Below are 22,754 nucleotides of genomic sequence, written 5' to 3'. Positions count from 1 at the left end.
CCAGGTTTATAACCAGGATTTACGCACAGGCCTGTCTCAGCCAGCACAGGCTGCTCCCTGCCACACTTGGCTGCCTTTCCTCACATTGGCCCATGTCAGCTGCGTGAACCTCAGTGAATCTCAGCAGCCCATCGAGGACACTGGGAAAAGCTGGCATTGTGGCTTGTAAATCTCTGTTTAAACGTTTGCTTCGTCATACAGCAACTGGGTAGATTCTGCATCTCTTTGGTTTTGTACCTTATCTGCAAATGGGATTAATAAACGATGATCTTGGGGTGCCTGGGTGGCTCAGTTGTTAGCCGTCTGCCTTCAGCCCAGGTGGTCCTGGGATCGAGCCCCACATCCGCTCCCTGCTCCGCTGGGAGCCTGCCTCTTCCTCTCCCACTCCCCCTGCTTGTGTTCCCTCTCTCGCTGGCTGTGTCTCTCTGTCAAATAGATAAAATCTTAAAAAAAAAAAAAAAAAAAAAAAGATGATCTTACAAGGTTGTCATGAGGAATAATTCAGAGACTTTGCAGTGATGAGCCCAGCAGGATTCCTGCACATAGTTGCTGCTCCGATATCTGTTGTATTTTGTGCTTGGTTTGAGCTCAGAAACGAAGCCAGCCCACCAATCTTTCATCGAAGTTACATTACTTACCAATCTGATACGATAATTCCAACGTCTAATAAATACTGGTAAAGCTCAGGAAGAAGTCTGGCCTCTTTTTGTTCATTTTATATCCTTCTCTGTGCCAGGAGAGAAGTTTTGCCACTGGTAGGTGTTTAGCTCAGGCTACCCTAACTAGAGTTCACTCTGTAGGAGCAGACTTGCTTTCTAGGGGCTTGAAGCCACAGAAACCACGGCTACATCCCTTGGTGGTTTCCCAGCCCCACCAGGATCGGACAGAACTCATGTATGCATAGTAGCAGCCTCCTGACCTTGCTTCTCCCTGGGGGTCTGAGGACGTCGCAGGCCAGGAGGGCCTCTTTATGGAACATGCTGGGCATAATGGATGAAGACTTGCCGAATCACAGACAGAAGTGTGGGAATCCAGCAGAAGTGAGGCTGCGGAGTGCCTCTGTCACCACGCAGAGCAGCACCATGGTTTGATGCAACAGTGGCTGTGTTAATGGGGCAGTTCTCAGAGGAGGCAAAGCTCTCCTTGAGCAGAGAGTCTTGGAAGAGAATGGATCGCTAGAAAAATAGATCAGTGGGCCATCTTCCATTTCTTAAGCTGGAAAGATACATTTTTTTTCATTTTGGGTTCTAATTAATAGACTTCTTTAAAGATTTCATTCATTTATTTGACACAGAGAGCGAGAGTGAGCACAAGTATGGGGAGTGGCAGGCAGAGGGAGAGGGAGAAGCAGGCTCCCTGCTCAGCAGGGAGCTTGATGCGGGACTCTCATGACCTGAGCCGAAGGCAGACACTTAACCGACTGAGCCACCCAGGCGCCCCTTCTTCACATTTCTTATGCTCAAGGTTTTCTCAGCTTTTTAGATCTGTTGGATATATGGTTTTCACCAAATTTGGAAAATTTTCAGCTGTTATTTCTTTTAATCTTCTGGTTTTTTGCCCCTCCCCATTGTCCTTTGTGGCTCCAATTCCATGCATGGTAGGCTGCCCAAAGTTGTTCTTTGGTTCTCTGATGCTCTGTTACTTTCTTGGTAATACTTCGCTGTTTCATTTTGAATTGTTTCTCTTGCTACATCTTCAGGTTCATTCGTATTTCTTCTGTAGCATCTAATCCGATTTTAATTTCATCCAATATTTTTTGTTTTTTTTTTTTAAATCTCACACAGTATGGTTTTTTTCTCTAGAGGTTTCATCCGGGTCTTTTTTATATCTTCTGCATATCAACTTTGAACATAGGGAATGCAGTTGTAATAACTGTCTTTATGTCCTTCTCCACTAATTCTAACACCTGTGTTCCATGTTAGATTTGATTTTTTTTTTTTTTTTTTTTTTGTCTGATTATGGGTCCTATCTTCCTGCTTCCTTGTATGTCTGTGATTTTCTTTACTGGATATCAGATATTGTGAATTTTACCTTGTTGAATCCTGGATACTTTTATATTCCTATAAATTTTTATGGAGTGTTCTGGATGCAATTAAGTTACTTGGAAACCATTCAGTCCTTTCAGATCTGGATTTTAAGATGTATTAGAAGGGACTGGTGTAGTGTATAGTCCAGGGTTAATTATTCCTTACTGCTAAGGGCTGACCCTTCAGTACTTTACCCAGTGCCCCAGGATCATGAGGTCATCTGGGCCTTGAGTCCTTTCATTGGTTCTTTCTCCCCAGTCTTGGGTACTTAGCTTACAAGGAGACCTTGATCAGTATCCAGCTGATGACTCTCAAAGGGAACCTTCTGTACTCTCCCAGCTGCTCTTTCTGGAGGGAACTTTCTACTGTCTGGTACAGCCCCGTGAGCTCTCAGCCCTACCTTTTTAATTCACGGATTTTGCCAGATTCTTCTCCCTGTGCCACAGCCTAGAAACCTGCGCAAGGCAGAGGCTGGGGCAAGTGTAGGGATCATGATTCTATTTGCTTGTCTCTCGGGGATCACTGTTTCTCACTGTCTGGTGACCTGAGCCTTCAGATGTTGTGCTAAGTATGTTTTCCTTTTGGTTTGGTTTGGTTTTTTCATATAGGAAGATAAATCCAGTCCCTGTTAATCTATTTTGACCAGAATAAAAAATGTCTACCAGGTTTAAAAAGAAAGCCACACTTAACATTAACATGAAAAGTTACATTTAAACAGATTATTACAAACAAAAATTCAAAGTAACTTCTTGTAGGAGTCAGCTTGCAGAAAGACTACTTTGTTGCAATAAATTCTAGACACTGGATAATTTGCCATCACATTTTATCTCGTTCCTATGTGTGTTACAGTTGATGAAATATTTTTGTTGCACGCAGTTTTGATTTTTAAACCTGAAAAGGAGAGCCGAGCTTTTGTTGAGCATGTCAGCTTTTAGAGGAGCGGTATATTATATTGCAGGAAAAGCACAGGCTTGGGGTCAGATGGACTTGATGTTGAATCCTGGCTGTGTGTGACCTTGATGAACAGCTTAAATAAGCTTTCTGAGCTTGGCTACCTTCCTGTGTAAAATGACCACGTCGACAGGAACATTAAACAAGAACATATAAGGCACCTGTCTAGTGCCTGGCACACAGGATGTGCTCAAGAAATAGTCTCTTCCCAGTGCGCTGTCTGATATCCAGTAACTGAGTCTTTTTTACTAAGAACCTTTCCAAAATACATCAAATATTATAGTTGCCTACAAAGTCTAGGTAAAATGTCACTCACCAAAATAACAGAGGCTACAGATGCTGAGGGAACAGGTTCATCCTGCCTTACCTTTCATACCTAAGCATCTTATAGAGTGTTTCTTCTAACACTAACATTAACAAAAGATCAGAGGAAAATAGGGAGCCTGACTGAAATGTAGGCAAATAGAAGACAGGGCTGGAAAGCTGTGTGGCGGCCACACTGTGGAAGGTAGATGTTAGGGGCTAGTTGTCTGCCCCTGAAACTTGTATGTTGAAGCTCTAATTCCCAGTGCCTCGGAGCAAGACTGCTTGAGGATAGGGCCTTTGAAGAGGTGGTTAGGTGAAAGTGAGCCCATGAGAGCACACCCCAATCCAACTGACAGTCGTGACTCTACAAAGAGGGGATTTGGAGGTACCCCAGAAACACCAGGGGCCTGCGTGCACGGAGGCATGATCATGGGAGCGCACGACCAGAAGACTGCCATTTGTAAGTCAAGGAGACCTCAGGAGAAACCAAGCCCGTGACACCGTGAGCCTCCAGAGCCGTGAGGAGATGAAAGTGTGTTGTCCGAGCCCCTAGTCTGTGGTGGTTTGGCACGGCAGCGCCAGCAACCTCTTACTAACAGAGAAGTTCCCCGATTCAGTGAGTCTTACGGACCGGAGTGACATTTCTAGAAATCCATTTATTTTAACCAAATCCCTGTATAGTCTGGTAATGTGGATGCGTGGGTGTGCTCTGGAGACCAGCAGCATGGTTTTGGAGAGCACAGGGATGTGTGGCTTGGTTGAAGGGGTGGACCGTGGGGTGAGAGAGCATTACAGTTGTGCCCTCTAGAGATCCCGTTGGCAGGGAAAGAAAGATGATGGTGCTTTTGTCACCTTTTTAACTGGTCTGAACTTCTGTTCCGCTCAGGTTGAGTGAACAAGTGATCGGTCTACGATGACCTCATCTAGTCCAGATGCTTCCCAGTGGCCTTTGCTGTATATCAAAGCTTCCATTCTTTACCTCTATCAAGCAGCAGTGTTTGTCTTCTTGCTCCTTCTAGCTCATCCATTTATGGTAACGTAAGTCCTCTGTGTGCAAGACCTTTTCGGTGAGCCCTGCAGATATCACTGTAACTGGTAAACGGAGAGGTTCTCAGAGGCCCCGCATCCTCCACCCCCCTACCCCTGCACCCCGTGTTAGTTATGACGTGATCGATGGCTCCCAGCGTGGCTGCTGCAGAGCCCCACCAAACAGCCCCCTTCACGCCGCTCTGAGGTTCCCAGACCTGCTTGTTCGAAAACCACATGCTCAATTGGCTCAAATCGGTGCTTGTATTTGATGCTTGCCGCAGAAATGCCAAAAACAGACGAGAGTTGTTTTACAACAATTCGTAAAATTGGCATCGACGTTGCCAGAGCACAGTTGTTTTGTCCTGAGTGGTTTGCGGAAGTCGAGGCAGCTTCTGTGGCAGAACTGGCAATGGGGAAGGTTCTCGGAGAGGGTTCCCCGCGGCAGCCATGGCGGCCGGGCAAGCGCAGGCCCTCAGGCTCATGAGTGCGCACTGCGCGGCTGTGGGGGGGTCCCACCAGGGTTCTCCTGGTAACGTGCTGTCCCCAGCAACACAACGACTTCACGTGCTCTCTCCCTGCCTCCGTCCTGCAAGCCTCCGATTTCACAGGCGAAGCAGAAAGCAGCAAGAAGGAACTTCCCTATCTTCCCGACGCAGAAATGTAAACTGGCATTCTGTATTTTAGTTCTCAGCTTATTTGACCTTCCCATAGTTCTTGGTATAACTCCTTCTGGAAACACTGTCTTCCCATGGCTTCTGTGACACAGCTCTCCTTTTTTCCCTTCTGTCCTCATCTGCTCCCACCTGGCTGTCCATGGCGGAGGCCCCATATGTGGTCATGCATTTCACCCTCCGGACTCCGTGAGGCTGTCTTACCCTCCATGGAGGCAGGCTGGAGGCGACTTCTGAGGCCATATGTCCTGGCCGGGCTTCGCCTCTGAGCTCCAGACAAGTGCGCCCCATCATTGTCATGCTGTCTCCTGCTCACGAATCCAGGGGCACCCCATAAAATGAAAGTCTAGAAGCTCCATCCTGACCCTCCTCCGGTACTCCTGTCTTTGTGAGCAGTGCCAGCGTCTGTCCAGAGGCCCTCGGCAGAAATCCTGGTGTCATTTAGGTCATTGTCAGGTACGACTTCACTTTGGTCAGGAAGGGTTTGGTTCCTGTCTCTTCCTCACTAGACCGTAACCTCCGTGAAGCAGGGACTGTGCTAAGTTTGTCTCATCTCTGGATTCCCAGAGCCTAGCGTAGGGACATAGTAATTTTTTGTTAAATGAATAAAAAAGTTGAAGAACAGAGTTTAAGTTGAGCTCTGGGCACCGATTGTCCGGATCTCAGTTTCTTATCCCATGGAAATACATTTGCTACCTTATCCATCTGGTAGGAGTCTTAGGAGGGAAATAATATATCTCGCGAATGATGATTGCGATTTTGAACGATTATGTTCTCACATTTCAAGGTTGAGTTTTATAATTATCACAGCGGAGGCGATCCTAAGTCAAGTAATGCCATTATTTTTTTTTTTTTTTGATGTTTATTTATGTAAGTACTCTCTACATGCGATGTGGGGCTCGAACTCACAATCCTGAGATCAAGAATTGAATGTTCCTCTGACTGAGCCAGCCAAATGCCCCTAATGCCATTGGTTTTTCTCTTTTACAAGAGAGTGGTAGGGGATGGGAAATACAGAAATGAGAATTTAATTATGAAATCTTAGTGAATGGGGAAAAAGTAACCTAAATAAGTAGAGACTTAACATTTTTAGTGTTTTCATCATGAGAATTCTTAGCACTCACTTAAGGTAGTTTGGATAATGGAGAAAGGCAGAAGACAGGAAGTCACCCATCTTCCACCCTCCCAAACACATTTTCCCATGTACTTAAATATTCAGTGAGAACATAATTTTTAATGCCTGTGTGGTAGTGTGTCCTATAGATTACTTATTTATTTATTGTTATTGTAAAAATTTTTCACCATTAGGAATGCTAATCACAGCATTTTCATTTCACATAAATCTTTGCATGCTTAAATGTATAATTTACCAAAGTTCTATGACTGGATAAAAGAGTATGTGTAGCAGTGGGTTTTTTTTAGGCTTTAGATAATTACTCCCTAATTAGTCTCCAGGAACAATTCATCTCTCCACCAATAGAGTTAAGACCGTGCACATTTCCCTGCCAAGCTGGGGTATTATAGAACACGGATACATATACGTATAGTCCAGTCTATGCAAATTTAGTGGGTGGAAGTCGTATTTGATTTTTCAGACTTGCACTTATATTATGGATTGCTCCTGAATTTGAACATTTTCCCCATTAGCCATTGTTACTTTTTTCTCTGTCAGTTACCTGTTATCCTTTGCATCGTTTGGGAGGGTTCTGTTTTTCATATTTACTTATAAAACCCTCTTTACATTAAGCATATAACCTTGTCTTTGTCAGACATGCAAATAGGAGCTTCAGTAGAACCCTTTTCAGATGACCGCAAGTTCAAAAGGAGTTTAGAGAAAAGCAATGTGTGAAATGGGATAATATGATTAAATTACGCTTTATCCGTAAGGGCAGCTGGTTGCTCTCTTTTAATTTTGCCTCCTAAACTGCCTGTGTGTGAAGAGTCTGGACTTCAAAGCTGGACAGGCCTGGTTTCAGTCCTGGCACTGCCTGTCTGGACAAATTATTGGCCCCTACAAGTCTCCGTTATTCTTCTGGGCAACCGGAATCCTTCTGGCCTTGTTTTGAGAGATGAAAAGCTACATATTCCTTCCCTTCCCCTATCCCTCAAAGATGTGCTGTTCTCTAAATGTCTACACACACGTGTATTTTGTTTTATTAAGGAGTGTGCATGTTTCACTCCCCTTGTAGCTAGACACGCAATGGTGGCATCAGTGTTGCTGAATAGCTAGCTATGGGGGAAAAGTGCAAGGGAGTGGAGAAAAAGTCTCAGTTCACCAGCTGAGTCTTGGAGAGATTTAAACTTTGAAGCTCAGGGATATCAGCAAATTTGGATGTATACTATGCAAGTGGTAGATGATGGAAGATACACCATCCTGCAGAAAACAGGAACAGACAGCCTCAGATACTCAAAAATATTTTGATTTTAAACCGCTCCAAGGCAAGTCTCAAAATACTTGTACTCTTCCATTGAGAATTTGTCTCAATCTGTTTTTTCTTTCGTAGGTGTGGCTGGATCTCTTAAAACCTATTGTCAAGCAGATTAGAAGTAAGTATATCCCACGTGAGCATTTAACAGTGATGTTCAGTATAAAGCCAGGCGTTTTTCCTCTTCTGGACGTCATTTGCCCTGTGGCCTCCAGCACCGGTGGTACAGATTCTTGGGGTTTGTTTGTTTGTTTGTTTTTTACCCCCATGATTTCCCGTCAACATCCACTAATCCAAGTGCAATTAAAATGTCGATTCTGCAATTGTAGTAGTTAACAATTTGGCGATCAAAACCTTGCTTGGAAAATCAAATCTCGATTTCACAACTAAAGCATGTCATTAATCTCCAGGCGAATTGAGCTTGCCTTGGTCAGTGCCCATGTTTGTTACTGTCATTTTTGAAGGGGAAGGTGGAGCCATGTATTCAAAAGATCGGGGTTAGGTTTTCTGTCCTGCCTCTTCAAAGCCTGGGAAATCAGAGTACAGATGTGTGGAAAAAAATCAGGTGCCCAGAACTGTCTGTATGTGTGTGTGCGTGTTTTGAACAGCAGGTGGAACTGAAAGGAGTCCGGCTTGCATTTACATCGTGCGCTGGAGAAGATTAAGGAGGGCTTGGGAGAGGAGTAAGGGAAGAAGGCTTGCTTTCTCTCTCCCTTCTCCTTGAGCCTCAGACCAGGACAGTCCCCCGCCCCCTACTCTCTGTTTTGAGGTCAATTTCAGAGTCTGAATACTCCCTCACTGCAGCCCCAGCCTGGACAAAAGTCAGAGAACAGAAACAAAATCACATTCCATTAGTCAAACGGGAAGCACCATGACACCTTGCTGCAATGCTGAGATTGTTTTAATGTCTAAGAAACCCCACTGGGCCACCTCGAGCAATTTATGTGGGCGCAATAAACAGGCGCACTGTCTGTAGGGCTCTTACGCATTTGAAAGTGATGTTGATCTTCTGTCGTTTAAATTAAGCAATTATTGATGCTGAAGCTGAAATCACCATTGTTTGTTTAACATTTACAGATTTATGGGGTGGCTGGCCAGAGACTGCGCGTGGAGGACCGGGGTAGGGGGGTGGCACATTGCTGAGAACCCCCAGGCCTGATGGGTGGAGGTAGCGAAGCATCCAGAATGATGACTGTGTCCCTGCAGTAACTCCTGGGAAACGCTCAGCGTGGATAGGTGTCCTCTAGCACGTTGCCAGAAGCAGACAGAAGACTGTCTGTTGCCATTGGGTCCACACTGAGCGGGGCTTCTCCTCCTCTCCCCGTGTGCTGTGTCTAGTTGTGTGTGAGACAGAGCTGTCCTTTTACGTGAGGGGGGGGGAGGGGGGGTGGCGGGTAGCGTCTTCTAGCTTCAGGTTTTAGAAGGATCTGAGGAACCTCACGGGATTCCCCGCGGAGAGGAGAATAGGCAGGCCTTCCCGTCCTCCCCATTTTGCTGTTGTTACTCTATGATCCCGCCTCAGCAGGAGAGAGTTTCTGTTAATTGTCAGTGTGGGCAGGGAAGAGGGGCCCAGCCTCTCTGGGCTTCAATATTTCTGTGCCTTGTTTTTCCCCTAATTTTGTATATATTGCCCACATCATCTTTTGTCGCTTTTGGGGTTTTTTTCCCTCAAATGTGTGATCACAGATGATAATACATTATTTTTTGTGACAGTGAAAGGTAAAGTAAAAAGACCTTTTCTGCTTTTATATGACTGCTGTTAAAATTTGGACTTCATTATAGTGCCTTATATTTCACAGAATGTAAACTCATGGCCGTCTATTCCGAATGGCAGAAGCTGTAAGACCACTCTGGTATTGAGGAGATATATGTAACAAATATGTATGTCAAATATATATATATATATATATATATATATATATGACAAATATGTATATTTGATACATATATCAAAACAAGCTCTGATTCAGGTTACAAATTAGTATAATCTATTTGATGTTTTGTTTTCATTCTAAAAAGTTACCCATCACCTTGGTCCTCTCCCTGTCCACCCATCCCAGATCTGCTTTCCGATTTTGCCTGAACTCATCCATATGATGGTTTATAAAAGCTTTGGCTGACGGCTGGGGGCTGGACCATGTCTTGTTTGTTTTCCCTCCAGAGCTCAGGGGAGCACCTGGCACTTAGGTGCTCCTACATATTTGATGAACACATCAGCAGCTGTACCTGGTGGATAGCTTGAAATCCTAAATCATATAACCGATCGACATTTTCATTTTTCCGTCACGTTATCTGAAGCCCTATATTTGGACTAAAATAGCCAATTAGGTACATTTTTGAAGATGAATGCCTGTTTTTACAATCTGGGTACAGTTTAAGTCTTCAGAGAAAAAGGTTAATACCTGAATGAAATAGTCTTGTCAAAGCGTTATTTTATAACAGGCAACATGAAGTATAAATTAGTAACTCAGCTCCCTATTCAATGACCTGGACGTCAGCAGACGTGCTCGTGACAGCTTGGAATGAGACTCATTATTTGGTGTCTAATATACCCTCTGAAGTCTTTTTCTTTAATTGCATTTGCAACAAATCAATAAATGCTTTACTGCTTTTTCCTCCCCTCTTTTAGGGCCAAAGCATGTTGTCGTTAAGTTTGTGGTGAAATTCTTTCCACCTGACCACACACAACTCCAAGAAGAACTCACAAGGTTAGTGGTTTGGAAACTGGTTATTTATTGCCATGGAGTACAGGGGAGAAGAGAAAGTTCATGTTCTCCGTCAACCGATGACATATTTTCACAGCGTGTCCCTGACCAGCGTCAGCACTGTGCTTCCCCCGGTAACCCTTTGCTCCCAGCTTTGCTTACACAGCAAGAGAGAAAGCACCACGTTTTCCTCGAAACCTGGTTTCTTGAAAGCTATGCTGTGCAGGGAACCGGGCTTATAACCTCTCACCGTCCTGATTTCCGTCTTCTCTCCATCACATCACAGGACGGTTTGGGGAAGTCAAACTCTGTGACTTGCTGCCGTGGGTGGGTGGGCATGACCCAATGCTCAGTGTCTCTGAAAGTTGGCCCTGTGGGAGAGCGTGGGAGTTAGGCCTGCCCTGGGTCCCTGGTGACTGGCCAGCTTACTTGCCCTCTCTGCTTCTGCCAATGCCCCTGTTGAGTGCGACTGCGCCGGTTGCCTGGCCGGGCTTGTTTTGAGGAGAAGCAGGATTATGCATGAGGCGGCCGGGACCAGGAGGGATCCTGTGAATGATCTCCATCGTCACCATCACTGTATAACTTGCACAGGACATGGTATGTGCTAGAGGAGAGCAGAGCCTGGTGGGAAGGCGTCAAGACAAAATGCGTCCCTTTTAAGAGTGACCTGCTAGTCTGACCAGCCACATTCTTACCACACACGGCTCTCAAGCTGCAGCTGGTTAGACTAAGCCTGTCCCATCCTTCTCCTCCCTCTTGGTACGGAGCACAGTATCCTGGGTGGTTGACCATCATTTAGCAAAGGGCTGAGACCTGCCGTCCACAGCACTTAGGCAGTGGACACTGCGTGCCAGCGTTGTTCCGGGCACTGGGAGCGCAGTGGTGAAGAGACAGGCCCGACTCTCCTAGGAGCAGACGGAATGATGAACTAAACGAGAAGCGAGATCAGTAAGGCTAAGAGCTCTGTAGGGAGTTGAAGGAGGGTGGTACGACAAAGGGCGGCCAGGGGACCGCTTCAGGTGGGTCGGGCTGAGGAAATGGTACCTCCCTGAGGGTGTGATGAGAATCTTTCAGGCCTTTTTGGAGGAAGAGCTTTCCAGGTAGAAGGAACAGTTGCACAGTGTTCAAGGCACGGACAGGCTCCAGATGTTCAAATACAGTTGACCCCTGAACCACGTGAGTTTGAGCTGCACACACCCACTTACGTGCACATGGTACACGCGCGTGTATGTGTGAGAGTGATAAATGCAGCACGGGACCGGCTGTAAATGTATTTTCGCAGGTGAATTTTCTTCATCCCATTTCTTGTCTCTAGCCTGCTTCATTGTGAGAATACAGCATGTAATACATACAGCTTACAGAATACGTGGTCATCAGCTGTGTGTGTGACTGGTCAGTCTTCGGTCAACAGTAGTTACGTTTTGGGGAAGTCAAAAGTATATGCAGATTTGGGGCTGGGCCTGGGGTCGGCACCCCTAATCCCGGTGTTGCCCAAGGGTCAGCTGTACCTCAGAGAAGGCTGGCACGGCAGGAACAGAGAGGGTGACGTGCAGTGAGGTAGGACGGAGGCCGGACGGTTGGTAGGGTTGAAAGGCTAGCTGCTGTGTGGGGGCCACGCGGGACGATGACAGCTGGGAATCCGGTGAGGAAGCCGTTGCTGTCGTCCACACCACGACGGTGGCAGGAGTGGAAATGGAGAAGCGTGGTTGCATTTGGACTCTGTGCTGGACGTCGGTCCATCTGTCCTGGTGGTGGCCGGCGGCAGAGACTGAAGGAGTGGAGGGATGCTTAGGTTCTGACATCCGTGGCTGGCGGGCCGTGTTGGAGAGAACTAAAATAGAAAGGAGCAGAGGGAAGCAGGGGGTCGCGGAGGGGTGGAGAGTCAGGAGTCGGGTTCACGTGGCGGTGTCAGGAAGGGCTCTGGGTGCACGAATGTGGAGTTCCAGGAAGAGGTGAAGGCCATGGCTCTTGCCAGGGCCCTGCGTTTTCTGAATGAGTTGCTGCTAATTGTTTACCTGCACTTAGAATCCTCAAATCATTGAAGCCGTTAATAGGCCAGGAATTACAGAAGGCATTAGCCTTCTGGGAAGTACTTGCAGTTTACTAGAACAGTTCCATGGAGGAGGGGCAGCTGGGCTGCTGCACCCAGAGGCACGGGATGGGCCAATGACAGGGTCTCTCTGTGGTGTCCTTGCTGGGGCTACGGTGTCGCTGCACCTGTGCTGGGTTTCCTCTTGTTGGAACGTGCATTGCTCGGAGCTCAGAGCATTGACCTAAATCTGAAGGCGAGTCCAGCTGTCACTGGGCAGTGTGCCTTTGCCTCCTGTATGTCACTGTACCTCTCTCCTCCTCAGGAAGTTGGTAGCACGAATCCTTGTTTTTCCCCTTCCCGTTCTACTTTGCTTTGAGTTTTGCACCTTTTCAGTGTTTGTGAACCGTTGTGAACCGGGAGGTTTGTAGTTTCCTCCCATTCTGGTTTTTGCTAGAAAATTCCATGCTACTTGGGGCCTGTTGGCCAAGTGTGCCTGGTATGTGGCCAGCTGCTCTGTCTGATCTGAGGAATTCCTCAGGTGACACGGGCTCAGCTGGATAACAGCCGCTTTGGGGTTTTGTTGTCTTTGCTTTCTGGCTCCCAGTGTTAACCGACATTTAAACAATCTTTTCCAAGGAGAGATTCCATTTGGTGCAGGGGTGAAGAAAATCGATAGGAAATTTAGAAGCTCTCCCTTGCTTTTGACTTTGGCTCAAGGTGCGGCGGGGAAGGAGACCTTCCCGATCCAATGTGTTGTCTCCCTCATTCTCGAATTCCTGTGTACGCAGAAATGTAATGATGCGACCACTGAGGTTCCAGGCACTTTTCTGCAGCAGGTGGGGAGTGAGGGAGGGCTTGGGAGAAGCTCTGTGTGGACGGGACTTTAGCCGGGGGACATGGGGACGAGAGGGCGACAGAGGCAGGCCCGCAGCTTAGCAGACCTTTAAAAGTGACTCCAGCTCTGCAGTTACTTCTCGGGGCCTCGGGAGTAGGTTTCAGCTTCCCATTTATGTAGCTAGATTAAATTGCACTTCGCTGTTAACCGAGGAGCTGAATTCCTTTCTATTTATTGAACCACACTTTCGGTGGCACTGTGTCCTGTTGCCACCAAGGCCCAGGCCTCTAGAAGGAGAAAAGTAGGTGGGGGTTTGAAACGGCGAGGGGGAGGGCTCTTTGGGACAGAAGGTATCAGGTTTTCTTACCGCAGAGCTCCGAGCCCGTCTTGGTGAGGCCGTGCGTTTCGGCACACTTGGCTCTGGGCATCCTGTCTTCGGTTGGATCCAGTTTCTCCTTGGCTGTGCTCTTCTTAGAGGTGGTGAGATCCATCAAAGCTTGCTGCTCTTCAGGGCCTGCTCAAGTGTCTCCTGAGGCTGGCAGAGAAATCGTAAGTTACTTTCCACTGAGGAAGGAGAGAAAGATGAAGACCTCCCAAATGAAATAAGTTAAAATAGACACGTTTAAAGCAGGGCCTGAGGTTGGTGTGATTTGCAACTCTTGCTGTCCCCAGAACCCTCTGGATGAGCTCTGCCACCATCGTCCCTCCTCCTGACACCCCCCCTGCTGCCAAGGACCGACTTTGTTTTGAGCGCTTTGCGTTTTCATCATTTACTGGTTTGATTTTATTTCACACCTGCTGAGTTAACTTAGCCTTTAGCTCCCGTGGATTTGCTTGCGGTTGCTTCCGTTTATAGAATGGGAGGTGCTGGTGCATCTCTAAAGCTAGCCTGATTAACAGCTGTCGTTAAGAAGTCAACCGTCAGGACCCAGGAAGGTCGTTCTCCTATTACAAGGGCCCCAGAACTGAAGACTCAGCACGACTAGGGAGTGACAGCTTCTTTCCGCAGTCTTCAAAATGCCTACGTGTGCGAGCTTCCAGAAGCCAGCGCTGCCTCGGAGCCTACACGAGACCATCACCAGAGGTCCCCAATGCTTGTCAGACTCTGACCACTCATCTGTCCCTGAACATTCTCCGCGAACTCAAGGCCTTGTGTTTGAACTGGTAGATGGTAAAATATTCAGAATGTAATGCTTTTATGCCCTCGACTTATTTAAAAATTTAACCAGATAGAGGCTTAAAGCCTGTAGGTCTGAGAAATGTTAGGCTCAAAAAAATCATACCGCCTGCCTAATCCAGAAAGATGATTTGTGCTGTAAATCTGTATGTTGATGTTTTAGGTTTTTTATAGTCTCTGCTTTTCTTCCCTTTGACTTCCCAGAGACAGAGAACATGAGAGCAAGAATAAATATCGGGGGGCGCCTGGGTGGCTCAGCCGTTAAGCATCTGCCTTCAGCTCAGGTCATGATCCCAGGGTCCTGGGATCGAGCCCCGCTTCGGGCTCCCTGCTCGGCGGGAAGCCTGCTTCTCCCTCTCACACTCCCCTTGCTTGTGTTCCCTTTCTCGCTGTCTCTCTCTGTCAAATAAATAAATAAAATCTTAAAAAAATAAAAATAAATATCGGTGTGGGGGATGTTGGGTAAAGGTCAGCTGTTATCAACTGGTGGATCTGGGGGTGTTTGGGGATTTTTGGGGGAGCTGGTTATAAAATTGCCTCTGTAGTTTTTTTAGTTCTTACTAATGGAATTTCCTAAGTAACTTGAAGGGGATTTGTTTTTCTTCCGTTTCTTTCTATCTCTCTTTTCTTAAATTTTACTAAGTAAGGTCTACCCCCAACATGGGGCTTGAAGTCATGACCCTGAGATCAAGAGTCGCATGCTCTACCACCTGAGCCAGCCAGGAGCCTCTAGTTTTTCACTTATAAGGGAAAAATTGCTAACATTTATTGAATGTTTTTGTTCAAGTCCACTGAGCTTTCCACGAGTTGCTTCATTTAATTTTTATGGCAATCTCTGTGGTTGATCTTATTAAAAGCCCCCCTTTTTAAAAATTAAAAATAACCTTTCATTATTACAAAATAGCAAATGTGCAGCATAGAAAGTTAGAACATACAGATGAGCAAGAGTAGGAAGGTAAAATACTGTATTCCTCTGGCCCAGGGGTGACCATTAGATAACACATTAGTGTGATACCCGTTCTGATTTTTCTCTATGCATCCATATGGACTTTTCATTTCACCTAATATCTTGGCCTTACTCAGATTTCCCCATTTGTCCCGTAAATATCGTTTGTGTCTGCTCATCTAAAAGGAGATTCACGGTAGGACCAGAGTTGCATTGGTCATGTCCTTTGGACCTCATTTAATCTAGCAGAGTCCCTCCTTTTTTTTCCTTCATGATACCACCTTGTTGAAGAAACTGGACCAGTTACACTGTAAAATATCCCACCTCCTGAATTCGTCAGATTTCTTCCTCAGGGTGCCATTTAGCTTCTTCCTCTATCCTCTGCATTTCCAGAAAACTGGAAGGTAGTTCTATACGTTTGATGGTTATAAGTTGGACATTCTGGGCTCGAATCCATCAAAAGTGATGTTGTGTGCCTCCCATTTCATTAGTGATGCTTAGATTGTTCATTGGGTTCGGGTGGTGGTGGTGGTGGTCTGATCTTGCCGTTGCGAAGTGAAGTCCTGTTACTTTGTCTCTGCAAACATCCCATCTCCAGAATGGTTTTTACATGAATTAACAGTCCTTGCCCGAGTCTGTAATTTCTTTAGAGGTTGTGGAAGGAGGATTCTTGCTGTTATTAGTTGGCGTACTTCTGTAAGGAACTTTGCCACATCGACTTGGGTTTTCTGTGTATCCTGCTATTGGAGAGGCAGAGTCCCTGCTCAATTTTTTGCCTTAGGTTACCAAGAATTGCTTCAGTAGTCTCCTCCAGTGGTGATATATTCAGTGTTTCCTGCTTTCTCTTTGAATATTAAAATGGACTCATGAATTTTCATTAATTCCATGTGTTTTGATTCACGTTAATTATTCACGTTGAGACTCAAGTTGTCACAGCATTGGCAGGTGGATACCCCTTCAAGGTGTTTCTTTTGCCCCCCCTCCTTTTTTAAGATTTATTTATGAGAGAGAGAGAGGAATGGGGGTAGCAGAAGAGGGGGAGAGAGAGAGAGAGGGAATCTCAAGCAGACTCTCTGCTAAGTGCAGAGCCTGACCTGGGACTCGATCTCACAACCCTGTGATCACAACCTGAGCTGAAACCCAAGAATCACACACTCAACTGACTGAGCCACCCAGGTGCCCCTCTTTTGCCTTTTTAATACGCCCCATTTATATTTCAAAGCTGCCTTGCTTTCTGGCATGACTAGATATTCCAGGTACATACCTACCCCATACCTGAAATCTACCATTTCTCCGTGGACCTCCCTCTGTGACCTTCTAGCAACTGTAGAGAGCCAGAATCCAAGTGCCAAGATTGGCTATTGAGGTTAACACCTCTGGGCAGTGGGCAGAACTAGCAAATACCTTCTAAAAATGTAGGCATTCATATTGATTTCTTTTTTAAATCAGTTCTTACATTGCACTATTTTTTTACTTAATTTCTTTGATTTATAAATACTACTTTTCTCTTTCACCAAAAACGTTCACTTGCTTTATTCTGCAACATAAAAAATAACTGTAAAATTAATTTTTATGGATCTGGTAACTGAGGCTTTTGGAAGAACCTAAGTGAATATTACACCACACACACACACAAAAAAGACACCCTCATCTTCCCAATTCTGTTGGCAAAAAAGCTCTCCCTAACCATAACAAGCTACTGTTATTATCTGAGCCTTAAAGTTATTTTTTTAGTATATTTGATCTGTGGGGGAAAATCGTAAACATTTGTTACACCCTGCAAAAATTATTTGGAGAGTGGCAAGACATAGGCTTGGGTTTTAAACGAAGAGATCCAGCCATAGAATAAAATGTGTCCGTCCTCGTGTGACAAGGTCCCCGTGCGTCTCCTGCGCCTTCCAGTGATGCAGGAGCGTTGACGCTGCGGTCAGTGGCACCGGGTGTTCATTTCGGCCGGGCAGACTTTCTTTTCCCTGCTCTGTGTACTTTTCTGTAGCTCCTCGCCGTGTGCTCCAGTGGCCAGACGCGGGCCTGACTCCCACACTGGCCCTTGCACCCCCTGCGCGTGCCCCCGGCCTGGAGGTGCGTGACGCCGGTCGTGTGTGTTTGTGTCCGCAGGTACTTGTTCGCTCTGCAGGTGAAGCAGGACCTGGCTCAGGGCAGGCTGACCTGCAACGACACCAGCGCGGCTCTCCTCATCTCACACATCGTACAGTGTAAGTGGCATCCGTTTCTTCCGAGGTCGTGTTGAGCCCACCGTGATCGGACTGGTGGGGGGACGTAATCAGATCCACGAAACACAGTCATGGTGCCTTTGTGTTATTTTGCTGTGAGCATGAGTGCCAGTGGGTTGGAGACCGTACCCCTCGGACTTTGTGGGTGTACCCACCCACCCCCATATTGGCCTGTGAACTCTGTGTGCGCTGTCTGCCTACTCTTATCATTCTTTCTTTTCTTTCTTTTTTTTTTTAAGATTTATTTATTAATTTATTTGCAAGAGGGAGAGAATGGAGGGGGGAGGGGCAGAGGGAGAGAGAGAATCTCAAGCAGACTCCACGCTGAGTGCAGAGCTCGATCTCAGGACCCTGAGATCATGACCTGAATGGAAACCAAGAGTCAGGTGCTCAGCCGACTGTGCCCCCCCAGGTGCCCCTCTCTTTAAGGACTAGTACGCAATTGTTGAAAATCTCAGTTACCTCAGAGGAGAAGCTTGGCCAGATGCTGTCCAAGTGAACTAAACTTGTTCTGTCCTGTTCTTGGACTTAATATCCATTATTGAATATGGCACATTAGCCTTAAGACCCAAAACTGTCAACAGTCGCGCTTCTTGTATTCTGTTCTCCAGAGTTCAGTAAACCCCAAGACACATGAAGCTGGACTAAATCCTAGTGATGCTTGAGATGGGATATTTTAACCTTCTTAATCTAGGCAAAGGATAAACTAGATTGTGCTCATTCTAAGGCTTATCGACAACCCAGCTGGGCACTTTTTTCCTTTTTGGCCAAGGCAGAAGTTACTTGAAATGAAATATACATGTTATGTTTCAGGAAGATAATTACATCACACATATTAGCATGAAAAGAAATTGTGCTGTCATATCATTAGAATCAGCCCATTGGGATAACTGCCTAGGTAACAAGAGTCCCCAAGGTTTGTAGGAAGCGTCACTCCTAGTGGTTAATAAACGCACCTAATACGATGAGGTATTTCTAGAGACCATGCTTATCTTCTTATTTTTTATACATGGGCCTTACTGAAGATCTCCCAGACCTAGGAAGGAATGATACTGATTCCCCATAGCAGCAGGAGGGCTAGAGAATGATTGAGTCTTCCCTGGCTTAGCTGGAGCCCGGTGAGTTGGCACTGTTTTGTGCAGAGCAAATATTCTCAGTGGGTGCGATTTATAGGAACATACAGGCCATATCCTGTGTGATTACTGGAGGGGCGTTGCCCAGAGGGGGACAAGCTGCTTCCCATGACAGACTGACAGGTAGGTTTCCTAGCAACCGTTCACTAGCTTTTACTCAAAACACCTGGGCTCTGGTCATTAGGCTACTTTAAAAGCTTGTTACATAGACCATATGATTCAAAGAAAAAGCCATGCTGTCCCAGAGGTATTAAATTGGTATAAACTGACCTGGAGCTAGTGATGTTACGGTACAATCATTACTTTAAAGCTCTGTCCTCTAGATTTCAAGATCATAGCAGTTTGGGGACAATGTAGAGGTTACATGAGAAAAATATGCCTCCTCTTCCTTGTAGATGAAAAATTCATAAGAATCTGACCAGTCACTTCTGACGCTAGGACTAGAGGAAACTTAATAAACTTTAATTGTTTTATTTTACCAAATTAGGTTGTATATGTGTATACCTATTTACCACTGGCTTTTCTCTACCTGAGAAAGCACTTGGGGTTTGCACTCGTAATTATTACATATAAGAGTTTCGCAAGTTGATTTTTGTAAAGTCCTGAAATTCTGGGGCTTATTTAGAAGTCGTAAATCCACATGTCTAGAATTTACTGCCTAGCTCAGAAGTGGTCCTGCTTGGGCAGGGAGGAAGGAATGAATCAGGAACGTGGATGGATGAAAATGGATGGATGCTGAAGTTTCGTTTTCAGCTGGTAGAGATGAGAAAGAGTGGAAACTGGCCTCGCATGTTGGCACAGTTGTTAAAAACGTCCTCACAGGATGTCTTCTGATGCCCAGCCCTGATGATACCCACAGTCTGGGATCACCTTGTCCGCTGCCTTCTGCTTTGCTAGCTGGAGAATGTTCCACGGGGAATGTAACAGACTGTGAAGCATTAATCCTATATGGCTGGGTCTTCTTTCTCTGCTTCTTGGTAGCTGAGATTGGGGATTTTGATGAAGCGTCGGACAGAGAGCATTTAGCAAAAAACAAGTACATACCTCAGCAAGACGCGCTAGAAGACAAAATCGTGGAGTTTCACCACAATCACATGTAAGTCCCGCTCGGTGCCTCGTGTTCCCTTCGAGTTGTTTCTCTCTGTCCTTCCGGCATAGGTGGGTGTGCACACACACTAACTGTTGGGACGAAATACCCAAAAGGTGAGGGAGAAGAGCACAGAGCTTCATGGGAGGTGTTGTCACTCACCCTGGACTCTCAAATGCAGGTTACCCACTCCAGACCAGATCTCTAGGTCCTCCTTTGATTTCCTGTGCTAGTGGAATAGGCCTGGAATTTAGGACACCCATGCTGTGGAATTGAAGGGAGCGTGTAAGACCAATTAGCTGGAAATCAGGAAAGGGCTATATGGTCAACAACGGGCAGAGGAGGAATGTTACAAAGATCTAGAACCTTTGTAGCCTCTCCATTTTGTTTTTTTTTATCTTGATCAGTAAAATATTTTTCAAAAGATGCCCTGGGCCCTATTGTTTTTGTTGTTTCTAAGGCGGGTACTTGAGCTTTGCTGATAGTATGTAAGAGTGTTGCCTTGAACTTTGCTTCCAAGTGTAGGCATTGTAAGTGACTAAAAACGTGTTTTAACACCGTGGCGTTTTGCTTTTATATGACCTTAAAGGAAACTCTTTGAGATTCCAAAAAAACAGGGCAAATGTGAGATAGACTTCTGGGGTTTTGTGTTACACAGGCAATCAGGCTTTTGTCCTAGCTGCTCAACTTTGGGTGATAATGGGGGGTTGGGTGTCATCTGAGCAAGTAGCTCCATTGTTTGTGATGAAGTGCCTTCTTATTTCCCAAGAGAAGTTGCTTAATCTCAAATTAATAGACACAGGGAATTCAAATCTCCTGGCCTTTTCTCTTGAATTTTTGTTGTGTCAGTGGACAAACACCAGCAGAATCAGATTTCCAGCTCCTGGAGATTGCCCGCAGGCTGGAGATGTACGGGATCCGGTTGCACCCGGCTAAGGACAGGGAAGGCAGTAAGATCAACCTGGCTGTTGCCAACACGGGAATTCTCGTGTTCCAGGTAAGAGCGTTTGGGACACAGCTCCGTTCCCTCAGTGATGGAGAGATAAGAGTTGGCCCCTCAACTCTGATTCCGTGTTGGGTGGGCCAACTTAAGTCCTCTGACAGGTACTTTTAGGTGAACAGGAAAAAACTAACCTCATCTCAGGGTTTCTGTTTCTTTCCAGGCCCTCAGCTTCCAGATCCTGTTCCGTTGGCCCCTGCTCTGGTTGGGGAATGCACAAATTGAGATTTGCTTGTGTCTATTGACTTTGTGGGATCACAGAAATCTCTATCAGTGGGCGTGTGCTCAAAGCCCAGTTTAATAGAATCAGGATTTCGGATCCCCCAAAATAAACACCTTCTTCACACTGGCACATGAACTCATGTCATCTCTCCCACGCCCTCTTTTTTTTTAAAACTGTTAAGGTTTTTAGTTGCTTTTTTTTTTTTCTTTTAACCAAATTTAGGGGTTTTTCAACCTAATTTAGGTTTTACCTCAGTCGGCTGATTTGTGATTTCGGGTATACATAACTTAAAAGCCTAATGTGTATTTTTTAGGATTTAGCAGTTTATAAATTCCTAAAAGCCAGGTGCAATAGTAAGTTTGTAGCAAAACACTGCACTTGAATTCTTACCTGTATTTTACCCAAGGGCATAGTTTTCTGTTCTCTGAAACGCATACTCTGTTGATCGCACTGCCAGTGTACTGTTCTGTTGATCAGTGCTGCTTTTTGTTTCTTAACAGCTTCATTGAGGTATGATGGACATAGAATAAAATGCATATATTTAAAGTATGCAGTTTTTTATAGATAGATAGATATCTCCTAAAGCCATCAATGAAATATATATATCCTGAAGCCATCAATGAAAGTTCACAAACATATGTGTATATATCCTGAAGCCATCAGTGAAATCAGGACAGTGAACATATTCACCACCCCCAAAGATTTCCTCAGTGCTTTTCTTTCAAACAAAAGCGAGTCCTCTGTGCTTTGGTTTCAAAGGGGTGTGGAGAAAGTGTCTGTCTTTTAAATCGGGTCATTTTCACCCGTTTTGAAGGTGTAAATATGTACATAATCTAAAATACTTCTTCAGGCTCTGCCGGGTTCAGTTATATTTCCCCTTCCTGTTTTACCAAAGGAGTCCCAGTGCTGCTCCCATGTTTACGACGGACATGAGTTCTCACAGAATCCTGTCCCAAGAGGAGTTGAGGTTGGGTTTCATATGGGAAGGCAGGGTGGTATTGGAGGAACTGACTGCTCTTAACAGTTTTTGACCTGCTGAAATAATCTTAGGAGAACTCGATGAGCAAAATGACCATAAACCAAATAGAGTTTTTAGTCCTACCATGAAACTTGAATCAGAAGCCTTAAACATTTCTGAAAATCATGGGGGGCGGGGAGAAGTGCCTCACAATTGAATTAATTTGCTTTGATTATGTGTGATAGAATCTAAATATTGAGAATTGCTCAGTTATTTAATCATGTACAAAGGCTGTATCTTGGAATTAATCTTCTTGCCAGTCCTTAATTGCTTCATTCTTATCAATTTAAATAAGCGGTTCTGGTGTCCGGGCAGGCTCAGGAGGAATTCTAATTTTAGTTGAGACACAGGACAGATGGGAGCTGGTTTCTGGCAGCGTCCCCTTGCTTCTCCATCACCCTGTCTCTCCACACCTGACTTTTAAAGATGAGGACGCGTGAGTCCTTCCCCGAGACTGTTCTCTGGTCTAGAAGACACACAGCAGGCCGGGCCTCCCCCCACCATCCCGCCTGTGCGGTGGGCAGCCTGCTGGGCATGGGAGCCAGCCCCGTGTGCGCGACGGGGGTGGATTGCTAACCTGCAGAGTTGCTTTTATGGAGATTAACAGTTAGCTGCTGGTTAAGGCCCATGCTCGGGAATCTCCTTCTGCCACGTGAACTGTGTGATTTTGGACAAATTAAAATCTATCCATGCAGCAGTTGCCACATCTGTAAGAGAAAGATAGTAAACCCATCTCACTGGGTTTTGTCTAAGGTTTGATAAGAGGTCTGTAAAGTCCTTACGGGGTGCTTGGCACTGCAGATGTGATGGTCACTAATTGTGGTGGTTGTCATGGTTTTTATTGTTTTTTGTCTTTATTTTTATCCTTCCCTTGGCTGGCTGCTCCTCTCCCTGGAGGCAAACTTAGTTTGAATGCCAAATCCTATAAGTAGTGAAAAATAATGCTCCAGCAAC

General features: G+C 45.6%; 1 protein-coding gene across 6 annotated transcripts in view; it reads left to right on the top strand.

Moving 5' to 3' along the window:
• The window catches only part of FARP1 (FERM, ARH/RhoGEF and pleckstrin domain protein 1), a 267,299-nt gene that overhangs the window by 180,657 nt on the left and 63,888 nt on the right, over nucleotides 1-22,754 (top strand). For 5 of the 6 annotated variants that reach the window (XM_045810988.2, XM_087865037.1, XM_045810987.2 and 2 more), the window contains 5 exons: nucleotides 7,489-7,531; nucleotides 10,040-10,118; nucleotides 17,224-17,321; nucleotides 19,454-19,568; nucleotides 20,409-20,556. In XM_045810988.2, coding sequence (XP_045666944.2) covers nucleotides 7,489-7,531; nucleotides 10,040-10,118; nucleotides 17,224-17,321; nucleotides 19,454-19,568; nucleotides 20,409-20,556 — 483 coding nt within the window. The other variant, XM_045810989.2, reaches the window with a different exon arrangement.

Source organism: Ursus americanus, chromosome 10, assembly GCF_024610735.1.
Source record: "Ursus americanus isolate L20-20 chromosome 10, mUrsAme1.1.p, whole genome shotgun sequence".
NCBI lineage: Eukaryota > Metazoa > Chordata > Mammalia > Carnivora > Ursidae > Ursus > Ursus americanus.
This window is presented reverse-complemented; position numbering and strand designations above follow the sequence as displayed.